The 19,373-nt window shown below is 39.1% G+C and overlaps 1 protein-coding gene across 2 annotated transcripts in view; it reads right to left on the bottom strand.

Annotated features, from left to right (window-relative positions):
• Positions 1 to 243: 243 nt before the first annotated feature.
• Positions 244 to 19,373, bottom strand: part of TEAD1 (TEA domain transcription factor 1) — a 270,500-nt gene continuing 251,370 nt past the window's right edge. For both annotated transcript variants that reach the window (XM_055282388.2, XM_055282386.2), the window contains exons 11-12: positions 14,707 to 14,859; positions 244 to 7,879 (exon numbers count right to left, since the gene is read on the bottom strand). In XM_055282388.2, the coding sequence (XP_055138363.1) occupies positions 7,766 to 7,879; positions 14,707 to 14,859 (267 nt within the window). In that variant the 3' untranslated portion in view covers positions 244 to 7,765. The remainder of the gene's footprint in view (positions 7,880 to 14,706; positions 14,860 to 19,373) is intronic.

Here is a 19,373-nt window from a genome sequence, read left to right on the forward strand (position 1 = left end):
TGCAAAACTTATGTCAATTTTAATGAAGCACTAAAGAGTGAGATAGGCAAGTGGATTGATTGACTTGTGGCTATTTTTTAAGAAACCCTGTTAGATATAACACCTAAAGTTCCAATTATCAAGCTTGGTGGACACCTTCAAAAGGATGAAAGCTGCAACCTCCTTTACTCTGTCTTTCATATCATCACTCACAATACATAAAGCACATTTCATTCCTAACAACATACACTTTTGCAGATAAAAAAGGTGACCCACACTTTCATTTTCTTTATTTTTCATTGATACCGTATGAATACAAAGTTTCTAGAAAGCTACAAAATGTCTACCACTTTATCAAGAAGGCATCAAAATGTGTCACTTTGCAAAGACATGAAAACACCTGCAGGAACTGACACAAAAATAGCATTTTTAGAGTGATGAAATAATTGCACTTAACTGTCATGGGTATTAAAGTTATCACACATATGTACCGCAAAAGCTAGATTTTTTTTTTTTTTTTTACAAAGCACTTTATAAAAAAATTCTCTGCACACAAATCCTATAATTTTCATATAACTATCATACTAAAGATAAATTCACTTTAAAGCCAACACTTAGAACATTTTAAAACAAAAAGGTACCAGTACCTAAACACAGACGTTAACAAATACACGAATACTGTACTGCCAAGAGGTTTAATCAAATGCCTTTTGAAAGTTTCTGCAAATAGGTTAAGAAAACATGTGTGAGAATTTGCCCACGCCCACCCCCATCTCTCCAATCTACCCAAGAGGAACCCAGTTACCCGAAGGCAGGTTCCACAGCCCACTCCCAGCAGCAGTACAATATCAAAGGAACCACTGACCAGATGAAACGCTTACATCACAAGCCCATTTTATACACGTGACACAAAGACACAGACTGTGAGAATCCCATTAAGTCATTTAGAATGTGAACAAACACACGTGGCAAAAACCGATTTACATAAAATTTAAGTGTATTATTAAAGAATTAAAGGCTATTCAGGTTTCTTTTTTAAATGTTACAAATTTTTTTTTTTTGTCATTTTCAGGCACATACTGTTTTTGTTTTTACTTTTTTTTTTTTCCTTGTCTGCAGTCACAAGCCTATTGAAAAAGGCCTACAGAAGTAAATCTTTCAAGGAGGTAATAGGGAGCTGTATTTTTTTTTTAAAGAAGTGCAGTTGATATCTAATTTACACAGTGAAACTAATGACAGAAAATAACTAATGAAAAAAAATCAGAGACTGGTTTCCAATTGATTGACACCTAGATCTGTCAGCCTCTCTTAGAGAAAGGGGAAGGAGAAAAAATATCTCATCATGGAAGGCAGATAAAACAGTCCACCTGACAGAGGTGGAATCTGATGGAATCTGACCCCATTTCATGATAAACGAGAGGAAACATAAATGCCATCTCAAATACTAAAGCGATGTAGTGTAGCATGAGTGACTCAATGCAAATTCACAGAGTAAAAGAAGTTACGGCTTAGGAAGTAGGACATTAAATACAAATATTTCATCTTATTTAATGGTGCATGACTTCAGTGAAACTACCCTTTGCAATGCAATAAATTTTAAACACAAACCTTCATTCTTAACGATATAAGCAACGACTTTTAAGAGAGAAAACTATTGTCAAACAAAGCACAGTAACAGTTGAAAAGAGAAGCAGGAAAACAAGCATTTGACTAATTTCTTCCACACTGTGGTATAGTGCTGGCCGGGAGGAGTTGAGAATTCCAGCAGCTAACTATAACTTAGGTTGAGTACATTTTCTTTTCATTTGATAGTGTTTGTTTGTTTGCACAAATTTCCATAAATACAACTTGGAGTGGATAAGAATCACTCCTAAAATTTCAGAGCCCAGAGAGGATATTCTTAAAGACACCAGGTAGAGACACACAGAACATATGTATTAAGAGTTTAGAGGCTAATTTTCAAAGATGTCTGATGTTATTTTTACATCTATATTAGCAAAGAAAATCTTTTTTTCCTGGTTTCTTTTTGGCTGGTGTTTGGCCTTCTTGTCCTTTTCACTCATCTTCCTTACCTCTATCAGCTTTCCCAATTTCTACAAGGTTTGGATAAAAGCCAACAAAGACTTTAAAGAGTTGCCCCTTTGAGGGCTGGAACATTCTTTGAAAATGCCAAATTGTGAATGGTGCTCTTTGGAAGTTTCTCGTAGCACATTCATACACAATACTCGGAGTCAACATGTTTGCCCTAAGAAGAACACTTCAATTGTAACGACCCTAACTCACTTTTGTTTTGTTCTGCACTGTCGTCTCAGTTTGAGGCTTCCAACTTTCAAAATGGTATCATTGTGTAAACCAGATAAGTGCGCACTGTCATTTGAATGGAAAAGAAAGTCTCCACAGAGACTGAACACGAACACAAGGAGGAGGAGAAAGCTGTAGTATCTGTCCACCAGCCGAGATTCTGTCGTTTGTGCGGAAGTCCCCTCATCCGGACGCAGGGCTGGGTGATGAGGTGAAATGACACACTAGGTCATTGGCACACACAAACACAACAGTTTCTGGGGTCCTTCCGCTGAAGTGTGCTATGGATGTTGGGAGGCCCCCACTGGCAGACAGACTAGCAGCAGGCGGGGACCACGTCGTGCTCTTGTGAACAGAGGCCTGTGGTTGGTTACTCATCCTGGTAAACCAAAGGCATTACGGTGATCTCAAAATATTTTTGGTCTCTCTACAAATTATCGTTATTATGGCAGCACTTTTCTAAGCTGGAATCTCAAACCAAAGGCACTTTCATGCTAGAGTGCAGAAGATTCACAAATAGCTAAGTATTTGGTCATGAATTTAAAAGGCAACATTAAAAAGTACAATTTGCTTTTCATAGTAAACTATGAAGTTGCAACCTTTTGTTTTGGTATATACATTTGAGAGTGTGGTGAAAGAACTGACTTGTGTCCAGTTCCGGATTTTAGACCAGTCAGTTTCCTATAGAACTGGAGAAAAAATGGGCTTACAAAACAAAACTGAAGACAATTTTTGCTTGTTTTGTTTCCAATATTGGGCCAATTCGTAAATGAACATTAGGAATTGGTGTAAGAAAAGGCTGGCGGCATGACTAAGGTATTACTAAGGCACTGCTTACGGGAACACTTTGGCAGCTCTGAATTGAAAACTTCCTACAAAAGTAACAGTAGTAAGAGAAATGCTTCCAGCTTACAAAAGGGCTCACAGTTCCGAGGCAGCCTTTTGCACTGCATACCCTACACGCAACATCTTAAAGATTTAAGGCTTTTCAGAAATGCCATGTGCAGGGCTTTGCCACAGAAACACCAACATAAAGAAATAAGCAATGCAGACATATCCTCCTAATGTCACAGATGTGAACACTGACAAACAGAATTAGTTCTACTCTTCGTTAGTTCAGGTATAGTGTACCAGAGCATATACAAAATTATACAAATTAATATGTACCTGGTTTGTAAAACTGACTGTCATCTCAGATGATTTAAATAATTTATAGTTGCACAAAAACAACTGCTAAAGCCACCATAGTACTGAAACCTTAAGAAGACTTGGGTTTAAAAGTCATTTGGGGACTTTTGACACCAAGTACTTGGAACGAGGGCTGTTTTTTGGCTGGTCTGAGTGCAGGACTTTGCTGCTAGGATGCTTACCAAATAGAAATTTGACTCAGAGCCTGTGGCTGGGGAATTGTCCTCAGGAAGTAAAATGGCTCACCAGCTTTCCCACCTGCTTGTGGATGCCTCAGATAGTAACGGTCACACAGGACACTTCAGTGTGGGAAGCAGCATCCGGTGAGGCTGTGCTCTGGCACAGGGGGATCCTGAATCTCCCCATCTCTTCTAAGCTGACCTGTCCACCCATTCTGAGGGATTAAGCTTAGAGCACCAAAGAACAGCAGCCTCCCCCAGGAGAGGCCAGGGACCAAAGTGGCAGGAACCCTAGACAAGTCTCTCCCTTTTTCTGTCACTAACCAGCTGGGTGACTCTAAACATGTCACCTCCCCTCTGGCCTCAACTTTCTCATCGACAAAACGAAGGAGAGTAGACTGTGCTTTCAGTTCAAGACAGAAAATTTATCTAAGCCCTCTTCTGGTACCAATCCCTCCATCCATCTCTAAAGGTGAAATGTTCCAGAGGTTTCAATAAATTTACAAAACAGCATTGATTGTAAGGCAGAAACTAGAAGAAGCCCAGAGGAAATATGCTGAAATAAGTAAAGGTTTGATAATGAGACCCATGAGAAATAATGAAAATTGCTGAGACTTTTTTTTAACCCCAGTAAACTAAGGGATGAAGGTCAAATCAGAAACACTTTTTAAACAGATGTGAGTTGATTAAAGGGATGATGGTGACCAGCTGTTCCTAACTTCCCCCGTGCTGAGTGAAAGAATACTTGTAGCAAGAGAGAAATCGTTGTGAAACAGAAGTTTTGAAACAGGAAGAAATGTGGACACAACGTCACCTGCCTCTTGCAAGGCTCAGAAGAGATGCTTTCACGGGGTAAAATGAAAGGGAAAACAATTTCAAATGTGGTCATTGTGACCTGTAACATCTTGGGCAACAGGTCTTGACCGGGGATCATTTTGCACCCGATGGGATATTTGGCAATGTCTGGAGACACGCTGGGTGGGGAAGAGGTGCTAGTGGTACTACTGGGTAGAGGCCAGGGATATTAGTAAATCTCCTATAGTGCAAAGGACAGCTCTGCAGAACAAAGAATTACCCAGTCCAAAATGTCAACGGTGTCAAGGTTGAGAAACCCTGGTCTCAGGTAGTTTGGGCCATTCTGGGGTTCTAGAACATGTGTGAAGAAGTCTTGGTTTTATTCTCAACCTCTATGATGGAAATGAATGCCCAGAGACTAGAGCCCCATTCTGCAGCTCCTCCCTGTTTAGCTGTGGAAAACTGGCCTCTAAACTCTGCAGTGACAACACAAGACGGCCGTTAGGCAAGCCTGGCACCAGAGGGTCTCGAGGGGATACTGCACCTGGAAGAGAAGTGAGATGGGGCTCTGGGAAGGCTTCTTTATATGCTTTAGAAAGCTTTCATAACAAAGGGAGACTGCCATACAGAAGGAAGGACAAAAGACAGATTCCGATTAGATGTTGTGATGCCAATCTCACCCAAAGTCGAATCTGGGAGAGACAAAGAGAAGCCCACTGGGATGACTGGACCAGTGGTTAAGACAGGGAAAATACCTGTCCTGGAGAAAGCTTTAGAAGAACAAAACAAGAAGTAAACTTTTAAAAATCTTTAGAAATGTTGTAAGAGCAAGGAGTAAACCTCAAGGTCAATCACAGAAACCCAGAAAACTCAACTGCAAAGGCATTCTGAGCAAGAGGATGCAAGTGGTGAAGCACCAGGGGGTCCAGCTGACCCTGTGAGGTCAGCAGACTGGGCTGTGTCCATCTCTGCGCCAAAAGAGTTGTCCTCTAGCTGTTCTTCTTGGGTCCCAGTATTTTTGTGCTTTGGAAAGGAAATCCCAAGAGCCCTCCTGGCTGCACTGAAAAGTCCCATTCCTGGGTAGAATATGAACCAGACAGCTCTCCCTTTGAAGTTCCAGGATAGCTTGGCTTTTAGCCATTTGTGCTCGGCTGGTCATATACTCCTGGTCCTGGGAGAGGATGGGGCTTCCCTTAAGGAAAGATGCAGGAAATGAAAGCGAAAGAAACATCCCTAAGAGGGGTGTTCAAAAGAAGTCACTGTAAATGTGACGACCGTGAAAGGGGACACCTGGGGCAATCCTTCACAGGCCAGCCTGGAATCAGGGAATCAACAGTAGTATGCTTATGAAGGGCAGAGGAGCACTGTCCCAACTGGTTTCTAGAAGGAATGGGCATTCCAAATGGGGACAGTTTTGCACTTTCTCCTCTGGTCTTCCCAATCTGGGAGAGGTCAGGCTTAGTCAGTGTTTTGCTGTTTCCCACGAGCCAGCCACACCCTCGTGTTCGGGACCACAAGATGCTGACTGATGTAATAATACAGAAGCAAGGTCAAAGCAGGTGTTGAGACAGGGAAGGGGGTGTGTAAGTTAACTGGATGTGGTAGAACTAAGTTTTTTATTTTCTAGCTTGGTGGAAAAATCTTGACATGTTTTACAAGTTAAAAAACTTATTTCACGTTCTATTGTGTTCACATGTTCCTACCACTTATAAAAACATATTTCTTTGGGAAGGTGGGGGAGTACTCCCTGTTCTCTCCCCAGTGAAACACTTATGGGAAATAACTCAAAACATCTGGCCACATCAAACCAACTCTGCCTGGGCAATGCTCTGGAATACTTAGACTGGAAAGTTGAATCTCTCCTGGCAAAAGAGTCTCCCAAATGAGCCTATTTGAAAAGGTCAGAGATGGGTAGCTGGGCCTCTTAAACCTAAGTCAAACAAGTACTGTAACTTACTGAGAGAGGCTAAGGAAATGGATGTGCTTCAAGAGGATGTATCTAAGTCTACAGACACATTGAGATATACAGACATATCAGCACCTAGCAAACTGAGTGACACTAAACAAGTGTTCACTAAATGTGTTGAGTAACTCTATATGTGCATTTGTGTGTATGTATACACATACCTACACATATAGCCCTAGTTATAGCAGGTTAATATGCATATTGGGTCACTAGAAATAAAGAATGTATCCACAGGCTGGTGAGGATGCTTACAATTTTCTGGGGAGCAGAGATGCTAAAACTGATGAGCCTTTTACTTGTCTATTTGATGAAATTTTCTCCCAGCCACAGATTCTGTATACTTTGCATCTCACAGTGCAGTATTCAGTATTCATGCCAATTTAAAAATTTTGTTATTAAAATTCAGTGGTTCAAATATTTACTCATCTTAATAAAAAATTTGGTTGTCCATATAAAATATAACTGCACACACAAGACTATAAACATTGTAAGTTTAGATTTTTTTCAGTATGTATCTACTTATTGCAAAAAGAGCCATCTTTTCTTTTTCATTAAATAATCATCACATTAGTACAATACAATTTTATATTTTTTAAATATACTATATATGTTAAGGATAAGGGGTGAAGTTTTCTTCCTTTGTAATACCTGTTCAAGAGTTTAATGGATTAGGAGATTAGTGTTAACCTTGAGGAAAAAAGTACAAATTTGTCTCATTAGGACACTTCTACCAAGCATTTCTTAAGGCTATAGTTTAACATTTGGTTTCAAAAAGAAAAAAAAAGGTTTCATTTAAAAAATAATTTAGTGAATTACATTCTTTCATAACTTCCACCCTAATTAGTTACAAAGATAAGTCTAAAGATTCTTAGTTTTGTGTACTAATTTACATTTATATTTAAAGATTAATTTTACTTGTATCTTAAAACAAGAATTTTATGTTGGAAAAAAGAGAACTAAATACATTTGTATAAAGGCTGTAAATGTCCCATGGCAAATGCTCTGTCTCAATATTTTCTACCACAATTAGAAACAGGGCTCTGCAGAGAGAGACTTGGGTTGTTCAGGTTCACCTTTCCCAAGGAATTGTGGGCTGCACATCTGAAGAACATAGAGAAACAACTCAATTTCTCTTTTTACAACTGTACCAGAACTTCACAGCTACAATGATAGTATGAACACATTAAAAAATGACTTCACTCAAACAAGATTTAGAAAAGTCGGGGTGACCTTGGGGCCAGGGCACCACCCTGTGTGGTGAGGTTTACAGTCAGTCGTTCAATAATGGAGAGAGAGTGTGTGTGTGCACATATGTGTGTATGTATATACAGATATCTATATATATAAATAACCATGTTCAGTCCTTTACAAGCCTGTAAATATGATGCTGTGCTCCATGTTCACTATTTGAAACTTCAAACACACAGGCCATGCAGAGGAGAGTTTCTTGTGTATCCCTGTTTGTTACCACCTGTTAAGATAAAAAAAAAAAGGTATGTAAGTGTAATACCACACAGATGAAAACATATTCCATCTGTGTATGACTATGACTTAACTGGAGAAGAACGAGTCTTAAGTCCAACAGAGATTTGCTCAGCCTCACTCTGTGTCCTCTAACACAGATTCAGAACACTACAACTATGACCTGAAGCCCATCTAAACTTGGTTATCGTAAGTAAGAAATACCTTCTAGATAGGGTCACTCATAATCTATGCCCAAGAAACGACCACAAAAATTAGTGCATTTGTGTTTTCGTTTTTTAGGGGGCTGATTTCTTTACAACAAAGAGAATTCTCTTTAATTCTGTCCCACAAGACAATCATTTACTCTAGGAAACTGTCTTATTTTTTATCTGAATTTTTAAATTGACAAGTAATAATTTCAGCCCCTACCTAAAAGAATAAAGTCTTGCAGTACATATATTTATGGGCTACAATGTGATGATAGATGTATATACCTTGTGGGACGATTACATCAGGCTAACTAACATACCAAGCACTTCACATACTTCTTTGTGATGAGAACATTTAAAATCTACTCTTTTTTCCCATCCTAGTCTTAAACTTCTGCTAAATCTTGTTTCACAACAGCCAAGGACAGAGAAGCTGCAGGAGTGCCTCCCTCACCACCATATTAACCAGTAGTGCCTAGACCCAGAAAAGTATCTGCTGAATCAAGGAACAGTGGGATAGGTAGAATCCCGTGGAATGACATTCTTTCCATAGACATGGGCTTTATCTTTCAAAATGTATTGTGAAATACTCATGCTTCCCCTTGAGGCTCTTGAATCCCTCTAATTATCCCTCAGATTTTGAGTTCTCCAGCCCAAATCATTGCAGCTCCCTCCACACCACACAGACCCTGACTCCTTTCTGTCCTCACTCTGGTCTCAATTCCCCATGCTATTCTCAGAAGGAACTTTCTAAGAGCAAATCTCATCAAGCAAAAACACCAAACGCCATCGGTGACTCTGTTACTTTTGTGTTTGATTACGCCAAAGCATTGTTTGAATGACAACATTTTGAACTTGAGAGCCTCTTCCAGTTTGTCACAGGCCTAATTTCCCTCTAAGTATCAGGCTGCTTCCCCTGTTTAGTTTCCCTTGCTCTTAAGGTATCCAAGCTTCCAGTCCCTACCTAAAGAATAAAGTCTTACAGTACATCTCATTTTTCCCAACACAGCATGCTATACAGTTGGTAAACACATATAGGCGTGTACAATTTTTTTTCTAATGTCCATCTCATCCAGTAGAATATAAGTTTCTAAGGAACAGGGGCCCTGTTTCCCAGCAACTAGCTTGAGGACATGGCACACAACAGTCATTTAATAAATATTTGCTGGGCCGGGTGTGGTGGCTCACGCCTGTAATCCCAGCACTTCGGGAGGCCAATGCGGGTGGATCATGAGGTCAGGAGTTCGAGACCCGCCTGGCCAACACTGTGAAATCCCGTCTCTATTAAAAACACAAAAATTAGCTAGGCACAGTGGCAGGAGCCTGTAATGCCAGCTACTCAGGAGGCTGAGGCAGGAGAATCACTTGAGCCTGGGAGGCAGAGGTTGCAGTGAGCCGAGATTGCACCACTGCACTTTAGCCTGGGCAACAGAGCAAGACTCTACCTCGAAAATAAATAAATAAATAAATAAATAAATAAATAAATAAATAAATAATTGCTGAATGAATGAAAATTCACATCAGAATAGCCAACAAATATTGTGTTTACTATCCATCTACTCAGTATCAAATGCTTTACAGATTGTCTCATATGATATTATATGACCTCTAGGAGTGGGTGCTCTTTGACAGGGAAGGAGCTGAGATGTTCATTTGGTCATGGTTGCATATTCACCATGCAGGTAGCTCCCAACTGTTTCTTCCTCAGGAAACCTTCCTCAGCTTCCGCCTGAACTAGGTCAAATTCCCCTGTTCTACGAATGCCCTGTGTCCCTCTGCCAGGTAGCAAGAGCTACAGTTTTCATTTATTTTGTGATGACTTGGTGCATGCCTGCCTCCTGCACCAGACCCCCAGGATGGCAGTCCACCTGCCTAATTCACCACAGCACCCCAGCCCCTGGTACCTAAGTACCCATGGGATGCCCCTATTCTTAGTAATCAGAAAGATGTCTGCTTATCCATCGAGGCAACATCCCTGAGAATCCCTACCTCATCACTCTGCACTTGAGAGGTACCTGTTTCACGAGTACACTGCAGCCATCATTTGCTTGCAATGGTTTATTTACCTGCCTCTTTCATCCTGAAGGACCATGAATTATGTGACAAGTACTGGGTTTTATTTGCATTGTATCCCAGAAGGCAGTACCATCTCTAACAGCTTAGCTGAATTAAAATATTTCAATGACAACCTCTGAGGTAGAAAGTTCAGACTTGAGCATTCTGTTTATAAATCAAGGTGAAACTGATGTCTGAAGACTAAGTGACCACGGCCATAAAGTCTTACACTCAAGTCTTTTAATTTCATGACCATAAGATACCTTGCAAAGTCTTTTCTATCCATTCAAGTCTTTTTTTTTTTAAGTTTAGCTTTATTTATCTATTTATTTTTATTATACTTTAAGTTTTAGGGTACATGTGCACAACGTGCAGGTTTGTTACATATGTATACATGTGCCATGTTGGTGTGCTGCACCCATTAACTCGTCATTTACATTAGGTATATCTCCTAATGCTATCCCTCCCCGCTCCCCCCACCCCACAACAGGCCCTGGTGTTTGATGTTTCCCTTCCTGTGTCCAAGTGTTCTCACTGTTCAATTCCCACCTATGAGTGAGAACATGCAGTGTTTGGTTTTTTGTCCTTGCGATAGTTTACTGAGAATGATGGTTTCCAGCTTCATCCATGTCCCTACAAAGGACATGAACTCATCCTTCTTTATGGCTGCATAGTATTCCATGGTGTATATGTGCCACATTTTCTTAATCCAGTCTATCATTGTTGGACATTTGGGTTGGTTCCAAGTCTTTGCTATTGTGAATAGTGCCGCAATAAACATATGTGTGCGTGTGTCTTTGTAGCAGCATGATTTACAATCCTTTGGGTATACACCCAGTAATAGGATGGCTGGGTCAAATAGTATTTCTAGTTCTAGATCCCTGAGGAATCGCCACACTGACTTCCACAATGGTTGAACTAGTTGACAGTCCCACCAACAGTGTAAAAGTGTTCCTATTTCTCCAAATTCTCTCCAGCACCTGTTGTTTCCTGACTTTTTAATGTTCGCCATTCTAACTGGTGAGAGATGGTATCTCAAATTTATTTCTATCACTGGCTCTGTGACCTCGGGGTGGCCTGACATTCTTTATCCATAAAATGAGAAAAATGACCTGATAGTCTGAAAGTGAGAATTGTGTAACATTTACAAAGGGTCTAGCACAGCAACTGGCACTTCTACAACCTATTCAAACTTCTTGCAAGCTTTCTATAAATAAGAATACAGTTGGCCCTCCCTATCTGCGATTCCACACTCGCAGATCCAATCAATATCAGATTGAAAATATTTGGGGATGAAAAAAGACATAATAAAAATAATATAACAATAAAAAGAATAAAAATTTTAGAAATGTATAACTATTTACATAGCGTTTACATTGTATTTGGTATTATAAGTAATCTAGAGATGATTTAAAGTATAAGAGATGATTTGTGTAAGTTATCTGCAAATACTATGTCATTTTATGTAAGGTACAATTTCTCCTGTTCATCAATTAGATGATTTTATTTTCATAATCCAAGAGTGCTGGCTTAATTTCAGTTTTTCTAAAACTAAACTATTAATTCTAATATATATTTATTGATAGGTATTAATTCTCCATATTAAAGGAATTTATTTAGTTGCTTAATGACACATTTTGAAATTAATCTAACCTGCTAAGTTATCTGGATGGCTGTATTGGTTGAAGTCATATGTTCCAAGGGAGCATTAATGATATATAGTGATGAGTTGCTTAACAATGAGGACACTTTCTAACGTGTAATCAGGTGGTTTTGTCATGCGAACCAACAGCATAGAGTGTACTTACTCAGACCTAGACGGTACAGCCTACTATACACCTAGACTATATGGTGTAGCCTGTTGCTCCTAGGGTACAAATCTGTATAGCATGTTACTGTACTGATTACTGTAGGCTATTACAACACAATGGTAAGTATTTTTGTATCTAAACATATCTACACATACAGTACAGTAAAAATATGGCATAAACGGTAAAAAGTAGTTCACCTATATAGGGCACTTACCATGCGTGGAGCTTACAGGCCTGAAATTTGCTCTAGGTGAGTCAGTGAGTAAGTGACGAGTGAATTGGAAGGCCTAGGGCATTACTGTATACTACTGTAAACTTTTGTACTGTACACTTAGGCTGAGCTAAATTTATTTTTAAAAATAATTATGCTCTATTATATAACAGTTGCATCATCACTAGGTGACAGGAATTTTTCACCTCCATTATAATCTTATGGGAGCACTATCATACACGTGGTCCGCCCTTCACACTGCTATGCAGTGCACAACTGTAGTCAGGTTCTGTGGGTAACGCGCTTTAACGCTTTTCCAGGCCACATTTATCTTAGCTGTGCTCTCTGAGGTAGAGTTTTAGGGACTGAGAACATGCATCCTTAGCATGCAGAAATAGAATCAGAATTGATTTTTAATAAACAGCTAAGACTCCCCCCAAGAGAGGCAGGGACGCCATTCATTCAGAGTTTTGGTTAACTCCTGAGGCTACTTAAGATCCTCAGTAGACGTCACACTCACCTTCTACTCATCTGACTGCTAAAGTGATGAATCTATTCTTAGATAGCAACAGGGAGCACTTATATGGCAAGCACCTGCTACATGCCAGTCCTGCAAACCTTGAACTGCTCTATTTTCACCAAAGGGCCATTAAAGAAAGGAATACTGATCAATGTTATTAAAGAGCATGTATTCCAAACTTCCCCTGAATGCTGGCTTCTAAATTTTAGAAGGACATGGGCACATCTGAGAACACATTAAGATTCTCTTCTTGGAACCAACGAAAATTATATGCAAAATTATCTGTTTGCTAGTTGTATGCCAATCATGTGTCTGTAAACTCTGAGAGTCCTTGCAGTTCATTTTCCAATCTCTTACAGCAATGGGTCCCTACCTGGTTGCACACTTCAACTACATGCGCAGCTTAAAAAATAAACAAACAAAAACCAGGATGCTGGGCCCCATCTCCAGGGATTCATTTTATTCATCTGGGGTGGAGCCTAGGCCTTAGATGTTTTAAACCTTCCTGGATGAATCTAATATGCACAGGGTTTTTACTTTTAAATGTTACTTACTTTTTTTTTTTTTTTTTTTTTTAAACAATGGTGTATAGAAGCTGGCTCCTACTGGCTCATAAAAGTTATTGTTAAATATTAAGGAATTTCATTAACTGAATAGCTATCGGTAGCTTGAAATTGTCCATGGAGGGCATATTTACACCACAGAAATAGGTAAAAGGTGTAAATTAGGGTTTTGGGAAATTGGGAAAGAGCCTTTGTAAAAAAACAAAAACAAAACAAAACAACAAAAAAACAGAACACTGCTGACTGAAAGCCACTGTCCCAATGGAACCAAAAACACCAAGTAAAGAATTCCTGCTGTACGTATTCTTAATCCTAGTAACAAAAAGGAATAAAATAGGCTTTCAGAGGAGTATTTGGCCACAGTATAGCCTTGTTGCCCCACTTTTGCTAAGATTGTTTCCATCAAGTTTTGTTTTGGCATTTTCCCCTTAATCAAGTAATGTTATTTCTTTAAATGAACCTTATGAAACCCATTACTGAGTATTTTCTATTTTAAGGATGACACTGTTCCTAACAACTTCTGAAGTCCCCAAATAAAGCTCCCAGAAGAAATTTGTTTTAAAGTTAAGTATTAAGGGGAAAACCCACACAGAACTATCCAGGGGCACTGGTGAGTTTTCCCAACATGGACCTTGAACACTATTTTCCCTTTCCTTTAGCTGCCCATTAAGTTTGTTTTGTCTGTTTGTTTTGAGACAGGGTGTCACTATGTCACCCAGGCTGGTCTCGAACTCCTGGGCTCAGGGGATCCTCCCACTTTGGCCTCCCAAAGTGTTGAGATTAGAGGCATAAGCCACTGTGCTCAGCCTAGCCAGATTTTTTAGCCTATGAAGAACATTTTCCTCCTCCTGGTCATTGCATTCCATGCATTCTATTCTAATTTATATTTCTTCTGGTACTGAGTGCTTACATTTTCCTGCCTTAATGCATGTAACTTCTTAGAAGGCCTTGGAAGTCCATCATGGAATGTGTCAAGGTATGTTTGAAGTACAAACCTACCAACTCAGCTTTTGCCTGATTTGCATACCATGTTGCTGCTGAGACTAAAACTTGGCTAATGTTGAAATTACCTGCGGAACTTAAAAAAATACACATGCCTGGGTCCTATTCTCACAGATCCTGATTTAATTGATCTAGGATACAGCCGGATGTTTAAAAGTTCTCCAGGCCTTTCTACTCTGCAGCCAGAGATAAAAACACATCACTTTTTATTACCCAACTGAATTCCAGTTCTGCGAACCTTAGAAACCCCAGCCAGATAAAACCCCTTCTCTTCTACAGAATCAAGCCCAAGTTTTCCCTATGGATGATGCAAATTCAACTGCTGACTGACCACTGGGAACCCAATCCAACAGCCTGGTCAGTTCCCTCGGCGCAGGCCCAGCGTCTCCCAGGCCCACCTTCCTCACTTCCGTTAAGCCTCATGGCAGCATCTGCCCACACAGGAAAGAGACAAAACCATTACCAATAAAATTGTGAAGTTTTCCAAAACACTGTTCATCATATATTTCTCTGGTAAGTGTTTGAGCTTGTGGATGAAGTTGATCATATATTCACACATTGGGGAGCGGTTTATTCGGTATACAAATCGGCCATTCTCAAACCTTGCATACTCCGTCTGTGAGGAAAAAAGGATTTCAGTATTTTTACACTTTTGACTCCAAAACACATGAAACAGGTATTACTGCCTGTAAAAGCATTTTAGTTTTTCAACATGAATCATCTTCTATATGCTATACTACTTACGTAATTTACTTAAAAAAAACTATCTCCAAATTTATTGCTATACATAGAATCCATTATTTTTCTGAAAGTGTAACAAAAATTAGTTGGAAAGATGAGAGCTTTAAGAAGAGTTGACAGATAGATCCTTTTAGCAAAGGTCAGAAGAAAATATAACTGCCTAATTATGATGCTTTACCTGGAGGAGGTCTGTAAGAGCAGGCCCCAGCTAGCTACAATTCTTCAAAGAACATCTCTCTTCATTGTGATAAAGCCTCAGGTTAACAACCAATACAGCTAATCTCTCTACTTTAGAAAAAACTGATTATTTCTCACGGATCATGAGCCCCTGAATGTCAGCTGAAAGGAAGAAATTAAGAAAATACTAGTATATATGCAGTTTCAATAACTCAGAAAGGCTTCCTAGATAACCTTGGATCAAAAGGAATTAAGAAAATTACAAACTAAAGAGCAATGAAAAGGGAGATATTTTACATCAAAACATTATCAGCCACGATGAAGCTGCACTTGAAGGAAACTTAATGAAGCAGCCTCATATGTCTTCATCATTAAAGATAAAAATTTACAGAATAAAATACACATCCTTAAAAAAAAAACCCAAACCACAAAGAAATCAAAGGAAGCCAGGAAAAGGAAATTAATAAAGAAAAAAGCTCAAATCAATGAAATAGAAATTTAAAATGTAGACAGAATTAAAAACTGGTCCTTTAGACAGACAAAATAAACTCTTCACACAAGTAAAAAGGAGAAAAAAGAAAAGAGGCAAAACCACAATTACAGTACAAATTAGAAGATACGTTAAGAGATTATTTCACATAACTCTAAAGCGCGTACACACACACACACACACACACACACACTCACACACACACGGCAAAGCGAAGAAAACCCAGCAGATAGAGATGCTTTCCCAGAAAAATACAACTTGCTAACACTGAATCAAAAAGAAGGGGAAAATGTCAATAAACAGATCAGTCATTGTGGAAATGACCACAATGAGCCAGTTTAGCTATTTACCATTGAAAAAGGTGGAGGCCACAAGGGATATAAAATTTCAGTTAGGAGAAAGAAGCTCAAGAGATCTAGGGTACAACATGGTGACTACAGTTAATACCAAGGTATTGTATTCTTGAAAATTGCTAAGAGAATATTTAAGTGTTCTTACCACAAAAATTGGGTAAGCTATGTGAGGTTATATATATGTTAATTAGCTCGATTCAGCCATTCTACTGTGTATACATATTTCAAAACCTCATGTTATATACCATAAATGTGTAAAATTTTTGTTTATTAATTAAAAATAAATAATTAAAAGTAGATGCTAAAAAAATATATAAAGACAAAATAGTTTCAGGAGTAAGTTTTATGTAATCTTTAAAGAATAGTTATTTCCAGTGTTATTCTTTTTATGAAGCTAGTGTACATTCAAGACTGAAATTTGGCAAAGAGGTTATTGAAAAAAGTATATAGTTGGGTGTGACAGCTCACACCTTTAATCCTAGCACTTTGGTAGGCTGAGGTAGGCAGATCGCTTGAGCCCAGGAGTTTGAGACCAGCGAAACCACACTTCTACAAAACAATACAAAAAATTAGCCAGGCATGGTGGCACAGGCCTGTAGTCCCAGCTACTCAGGAGGCTGAGGTGGGAGGATTGCTGGAGCCCAGTGAGGATGAGGCTGCAGTGAGCCAAGATTATGCCACTGCACTCCAGTGTGGGTGACGGAGTGAGACCCCAGCTCAAAAAAAAAAAAAAAAGTATAGATGAATATTACTTATGAAATGTGATGTGAAAATTCTGTGTAAAATATCAGCAAATAGAATCCAACAATAAATCCAAAGTAAGACTGTTTCAGGAATGCTGTGGTGTTTCATACACACTGAGGAAATGTATTAACTTGTTATGTCAACAACTTGGAAGAAAAATCGTATAGCAACAGTTGCTGAAAAGCATTTGATAACGTATTGCAGCTGTAACTAATAAAAATCCTAAGTAAAATAGGAAAACACTTAAATTAGTAATAAAGACCATTAATAAAAGCTTATAGTAAATATAATCCTAAAGGGCAAAACACCAAAACTTTTTCAACTAACATCAGTTAACTATACAAGGGTACCACAGGAATCTGGGGGAAAAACTAAAGTTAAGTATGAGAATTTGCTAAGATGGCCATATTGAAGACAGATATGCAAAATCAAGAGCTTTTCTCTAATAATTCGAATCTAGAAACAGGAAATTACAACATATTATACAGTATTTAGAAATACATTTAACAAGAAAGAGAAAAACCTGTATAATGAAAATGATAAAATCTTATTGAAATACATAAAATGAAATGAGAATGCAAATACATTCTTGATTAGAAATATTTAATATAAAATTTTTCCAAAAGAACATCTAAATCTGATGCAATTACAATGAGATTGCTCAAACAACGTTTTTGTTTTTCTTTATACGTTTAAGTGACTGAATTATTTGGAAGAATAAATATTGGTTACTAGCTTAGAAAATATATGAAAAAGAAGAACTGACTTGCCTCATCAAATATCGGTATATACTATAAAGCCACTGTAATCAAATCCACACGGTACTGGGATATGTAGACACAAATAGTGGGTGGAATAGAACAGTGGGACTCCAGGAATAGCTCTCAGAATATATGGTAAGTTAAAGGGGACAGATCTGTTTAACTGGGAAAGAATGAATCATTTCATAAGTAGTTTTGATACAAACGTCTATTTGGAAGAAAATATAAGTGGACTACTACTTCACACCAAATGCAGACACACATTATAAATGGATAAAACGCTTAAATGTAAAACCCCACCTACCACGCACACCACCTTCTCCATAAAAATTCCTGTGATTTTATCAGTCAAAAGCAACCTTTCCCTGCTCCCTGAATTTGCATAGAGCTTTGGGTGTATCATCTGAGGACATCAGTAATTTGACATTTGGGAAATTGAGTAAGCTGTCTGGTTCATCTTTTCTCAAATGCACCTGTCCAGGCAGGGAATTCCAACTACAGAGAACATCCCTGACAGCTATTCACTAACACTGCCTAACACTCATCCTTCCACACTCCCAATCACCCACAGGTAACTTTGCTTCCTCCCTCTTAGAGGAGAGGAGGTCATATGGTTCCAGGTGTCCCAGCCATGTTTCATGATACAGCCACCTTCTCACCTCCTGGGCTTCCCAGACATTATGTTGAGCCTATTCCCCACCTCCCCACTCATTTTTGTCCTCTGCTCTTCTGTTTATGTCTCCCTCTACTTATCCTAGGGCTGGTGGCTGCTCCCCAAATTTAATCCTTATTCCTGTGCCCTTTCTATTCCCTCTCTGCAGCTAGGTCTCCATTCCCAATCCTTAATGCTCAAGATTCCCAATTTATATTTCCAGTCTTTACCTGTCATCCAAGTTCTAGTCTTGCATCTATAATATTGCCTATTTCCTCTTGAACACCTTATTTCCTTATCTCTATTAGTGGCAGTACCATCCTTCCAAGCATAAAATGTGAGTGTGACTTTTGACTCTTCCTCCTCGTTAATATCCAGTTAGTTTCTAAGTTCCATTCAAAACGTCTTACTGGATTCCCACTGCCACCATTGTGGGCAAGCTCATGACCCCTAAGCTTAAATTGTCCATCTAAGTCAACTAACTCTCCTGGATCCTCTTCTGCCAGCATAACCTTTCCTCAACAACATTCTCATAAGGCCTTTCCATTGCTCAGGGGGCTTGTGCTACGAGGGCCTGCAGCATCCCAAATCCTCATTGCTTAGCCCAAGGTCTTAAGAAATGTATCTTTCTCCCTCTCTCCCTCCTCAGCACAAAGTCTTTGTACAGCTAAGGTGGGCTCTTGAACCTGAAAGGTCCGGTGCCACTGCAAATAAAAACTGCTCACTGAACATGGATCAATTAATTGGGTGATGGGTAGAAGACACTAAAAAATACAACCTTCAAGGAATGCCAACAACAAACATTATTCAACAAAGCAACTCACCCTGATCAAACAAATATACATCTTTTTAAAGAGAGGAAGGTATGAAACATAAAAGCCATAAAAAGAGATTGGATCCTAATATATAATAAACTCTATCTAAAACAATTAAAAGTGAAGGCAGTGGAAATGGCAAAAGCAACAATATCAAACTTAAGGTATCACGGTTTCAGAGGGCAGGTGCCAATCAGCTGAGTACCACCTTGAAGTCTATCTACAATGCCTAGAAGTGCCCTTGGACCTAGGGGTTGGGTGTAGGGAAGGCATCATTCTGAGTGGCAGGGCCTATCTCAACCCAGCTTTCATGCCAGACTACCCCAAAAGGCCTCATGCAAAGGTGCACAGCACTGGCTGAGCAGGGCACAGCCGACTTCAGACACAGTCAGAGGAC

Source organism: Symphalangus syndactylus, chromosome 6, assembly GCF_028878055.3.
Source record: "Symphalangus syndactylus isolate Jambi chromosome 6, NHGRI_mSymSyn1-v2.1_pri, whole genome shotgun sequence".
Taxonomy (NCBI): Eukaryota; Metazoa; Chordata; class Mammalia; order Primates; family Hylobatidae; genus Symphalangus; species Symphalangus syndactylus.